This window comes from Trachymyrmex septentrionalis, unplaced genomic scaffold (genome assembly GCF_001594115.1).
Source record: "Trachymyrmex septentrionalis isolate Tsep2-gDNA-1 unplaced genomic scaffold, Tsep1.0 scaffold20, whole genome shotgun sequence".
Lineage (NCBI taxonomy): Eukaryota > Metazoa > Arthropoda > Insecta > Hymenoptera > Formicidae > Trachymyrmex > Trachymyrmex septentrionalis.
The window spans coordinates 4,138,657-4,143,117 of NW_017305180.1; the positions used below are offsets into that span (position 1 = coordinate 4,138,657).

General features: G+C 36.1%; 2 protein-coding genes across 5 annotated transcripts in view; one reads left to right on the forward strand and one right to left on the reverse strand.

The window, feature by feature from the left end:
* LOC108747766 (transcriptional enhancer factor TEF-1) overlaps positions 1-1,507 on the reverse strand; it is a 178,368-nt gene extending 176,861 nt beyond the window's left edge. For both annotated transcript variants that reach the window (XM_018485493.1, XM_018485499.1), the window contains exon 1: positions 1,477-1,507. In XM_018485493.1, the coding sequence (XP_018340995.1) occupies positions 1,477-1,497 (21 nt within the window). In that variant the 5' untranslated portion in view covers positions 1,498-1,507. The remainder of the gene's footprint in view (positions 1-1,476) is intronic.
* A 250-nt stretch (positions 1,508-1,757) lies between these two features.
* On the forward strand, positions 1,758-3,122 carry LOC108747768. 3 transcript variants are annotated; one of them, XM_018485508.1, is made up of 2 exons: positions 1,758-1,928; positions 2,454-3,122. In XM_018485508.1, exon 2 carries the CDS (start codon positions 2,544-2,546, stop codon positions 3,000-3,002), a length of 459 nt encoding a protein of 152 aa, XP_018341010.1. In that variant the 5' UTR covers positions 1,758-1,928; positions 2,454-2,543; the 3' UTR covers positions 3,003-3,122. The 3 variants fall into 3 exon arrangements, with proteins under 3 accessions (XP_018341010.1, XP_018341009.1, XP_018341011.1); XM_018485507.1 differs by having other exon boundaries at positions 1,758-1,897; XM_018485509.1 differs by having other exon boundaries at positions 1,797-1,901.
* The last annotated feature ends 1,339 nt before the right edge of the window (positions 3,123-4,461 follow it).

Here is a 4,461-nt window from a genome sequence, read left to right on the forward strand (position 1 = left end):
TCTCTCTCTCTCTCTCTCACAACGGCGGCGCCGCGGGGCGTACATATCTGGCTCACTATACTTGCGCCACTGCTGTATCCTCATAGCTCTCTCGCTCTCCTCGCACAGACCTCGAAGGATCGCAGTTCTGCGCGATATCCTGCATATCTCGGCATACCGTCCCCGTCGTTTCCGACATTGTTCCCTCGGCCCGCCCCCGCACGGTTCTCCGGCTCCGAACCCGGACGCGGAATAATCCCACTCGTTCGACGTCTACCGGGCCCGGCTTCCCGGCCGGATTCCAGTCGATTCTGGTACCGAGCTTGTGCAGGGTGAGAAGCCCCGGCATCGGGCATGATAATTGGATGCTTTTCCGCCCACTCACCCTTCTACCCCGCACCGCTCTTCTATCCCGTTTCCGAAAAAGAGCGCGATAAAGAAACGCGTATAGGGGCTCTTGTTGACAGAAACCTTGAAAAAGCGCGTCACTGGGTACAAGATAGTACAAGGAGAGTGGATGCTGGGAGAACGATCTGTATTCTGCGAGAATCCACAAATACAGATGTTAGAAAAATTGTCGTATAATATATAAAAGAATATAACTTTAAATTGTTCAATAATTGTTAAATAAAAAGTATTTTTAGCGCATTATAGTAATTATTTATTATTAAATTAAATATTCTATTTGCAGTTAATATTTATGGTAAATAATTATTAATAAAACACTAGTTTACAAAAAGAAATATATACATTTTTTATACTTACTTTGAACCAGACATAATATTTGTCATAAATTTTTGAGTGACAAAAACGATGCCGCAAGCCAAATTTTACTAACACATCAAATTTCTGAAATTTATTGTGCAAGCAAAAATAGTTTATGGATAATATTTGATTTTTTTGTAAAAAAAAAAAAGTTTAGCATTATCTTGAAATTCTGAATTAGAAGTTTTTTTTTTTACAAAAAAATGTCAAAAAATGTCAAATTTGGCTTGCAGCTTCGTCGTTTTCCAAAATCTATATGAAACATTTTGTCCGGTACAAAGTAATTTTTTGCTGTAAACTAATGTAATTAAAATAGTAAATAATTATACCAAAAAGATGCATAACATAATTCATAAATAAAAAAATGTTACTAATAAATAGAAATCTAATAAATTATTTGAACGAGAATTGTTTCTTCATAAATTTTTCATAAATGTAAATATTCTTCAAACATATACATTTTTCTTTTTAATTCTGATAAATACAGAAACTAAACTTTTACAAGCCGTCTAATGTTTATTTCTACAAATGTAGATTAACTTTAATCTTGGTTTAATTTATTCTTTGTCTTTTTCTAATTGTTAGAATTAGAAGAGGATAAAAAGTGAGCTAAAAACCGAGACTAAAGTTAACTTACCTTGGTATACAAAAATAAACATAAAAGAGCTCAAGTCATAAATATTCGCAACTTATCAAAATTAGCCTATAACGAGAAAATAATGCGATATTTACAACAAACATTTTCGTAACCATCGTGTGTGTCCATTACGCCTTCACGTTGATAGCCCGGTCGAAATGCGTTTGTTGAATATTCAATGTCTGTATTCAATGTCCAGTATTCGACTCCCGGCGGACGACAACCATAAGCACTATAGATTCTATTAGCAAACAGTCACGAGAACAATGGTTCGTCGTCGATGCGATTCCGTCGATATACAAGCAGAGAGTCGATGATCGAGCTCGATAAATGCCGGCCACCTTCGGCACATTTCACGGCGAACGTCCCGGGATACTATTCGCATATCTAAATCCCATAGAACGTCCCTGTCCGTACAATTCTCAGAATTGTTACCAGTCCGCAGGACCACTTGCTGCTACACTCCTTCGTGCATGATCGGCCCTTAATTCGTCAAGAACGCCGTTTCACATCGTCGTACGTGAGCGAACAATGTCAAAACCATAATGTAGCGATGTCTCTATTTTTCCAATATTTCATGGTCAAGTCATGTTCCAAAACATTTGAAAAACGTATTCTTTAACCTTCAGCCATTATGTGCTCAAGTCAAATTTCACCCGAATCTCTCTCTCTCTCTCTCTCTCTCTCTCTCTCTCTCTCTCTCTCTCTCAAGATATTTAAAAACTACGCGTCATGTTACTATAATCAGCTTATTACTTCTGTTCAAATTCAAAATGTTACATGTTCGTTTTCTTCATGAGCTATATTTCTGTTTACAAGTTAATTATACTGCAGCATTAAGAATATATCTGTACGGGCAAATACAACTATCCAGTGAGAAATGGCAATGGAATTAATATCGAGAATCGATATCGATTCGACATCAATTCTATTGTCATTTCTCACTAGATAGTTGTCTGCTGTTACAATGTCAACATTGTCCATTGTGCAGACTTTGCCCGTCTTTAAATTTCGTCTAGAATATTTAAATCATCTGTTTGACAAAATGTTACATTCCATGAAATATTTATAGGAGTGTCGCCAAGACAGGACACGCCTGAAAGGTGTTCTATTTAACAATCGAAAATCTGAATCTGAAGATACCAACCGTAGAATCCATAGAATGCACGAGAACACGTTCGACATCGACGAAGATTTCTTCGACGCATTAGCACTGTTGCATTCGACAGAGCGAGACAGTGTGGAGAAGCTTCGTCGGATGCTGGACGCCTGCATTGAAAAGAAGCACGGCCTCGAAAAGACTTTGGCTGTGAGAATGCCGAAGCGATTTTTGCAAAACGTCGACGAATCCGCTCCTCCGATTTATACCTCGAAGAGTCACGACCACGTAACGCAAGGATATAATACGATAAAAACCGAGATCTGGGACGGTAATCTTGAGATCATTTCTTTTCTTGAAGCTGACGAAGCGGAGAACATTAGGAATCACTGGAAGTCCGACGTAAAAGTATTCGAGGTCGATTACGAGGGCTGCTGCGAGGACGAAGAAGACATTCCCAGGATCTCGATTCCCGACGAAGGATCCGCCGACGGGACTCTGTGCAAGGTTTTCTTCAATTAAACACGGCCACTTTACAATTTATAGCTTAAATGCAAAATCGCGAGAACGATGTGACTGTGTGACTAAAATTGTCTTCGAAAGTCGCCGTGTTGTTGACTTAAATGAATTGTGACATCTGTGCTGTATAAACTCCAAGATCTGTAACGGCGCGAAACTGGGACCTCTGATTTTGCTCGAGTGCCGGGAATGTCAAGAAGCTTATCATCCGCTATGCCATCAATCTCCAGTTATCGACGTCGGTGTTTACGACCTTAAAACCCGTGTGTGCAGACGGTGTGTCAAAACGCCATCGGTGTTTTCTATGAAGATTAAAATTATGGAAAAAAGACGCGTGAGGAAAGTTCCAGGAAATAATGATACATTCAAAGAGAATGCAAACATTTCGAAACTGAGAATACCCGGGAAAAGGGACGGTGATTTGTTTGGAGAGAATGGTAAGGTTTGAGAAGAACAAATATTGACTTTAATTTTTGTCCTAAATGTCTTAATTTCCTATGCGTCATGTAAAGTATTGCTATAGTTTATTCAAATTTGAATATATTGTGCAAGAGAGTAAGGTATACACACACACACACACACACATGCGCGCGCGCGCGTGTGTGTAATAGATATGAATTATTGTACTAGATGTAATAAAAGTTGGAAAATTTATGTAAAATTTAATATTTCACGAGTGCTAAACGACACAATTTATGTTAATTTAATATAACACGAATATATTGGGAAAAAAATTATACAAATATTACAAAAACATTTTCTTATTTAACACTAAGACAAATTAAATATTAATTAACAACATAATATAAGGTTCAAATAACGCAACCATATTATTATGTTAAATTAACACTCGGATGTGTTAAAAATTCAACAGGAAAAGGTATATCAAAGAAGATTTTTAATAATATTTTTGCCTTAGTAAAGTCAACTCCGAATCAATATTCTAAGATTTACGTTTTATATGTTAAATGTGTTTAAACAAATCATTTAAATATTAAAATCTTTAACATAAAAATCATCTAGCTATTGACAAGTAAGCTTTTACGCAAAAGTAGACCAGTTTAGTCCAGTGGTATTAAGCGCATATAGATAAATGTTAAATTCCACTTCTCTAGTTTGATCGAATATTTTGATATAAAAAAGTAATGAAAATAAAAAAAAAAATATATATATATATTTACAGATTTGTCGATAGAAAACAGAAACACACAGTTATGCAACTTTCCATTATTAGCAGATATTTCACAAAGAAATAGAGATCTACCGATCTCGACATATTCGCGAAAAAGAACTGGATCTAAGCTTTCCCGTACTTCGATTAAATGAGAAGAACGCAGGTTCGATAAGTTCTATCTTATTTGATTATTCTTTTTCTCCATAAAAAATCATAATACGATAAAACATGAAAAATATGATAAAATTAGAATGATTGTATAAAAATAGATTTAATTTTGAAAATAAT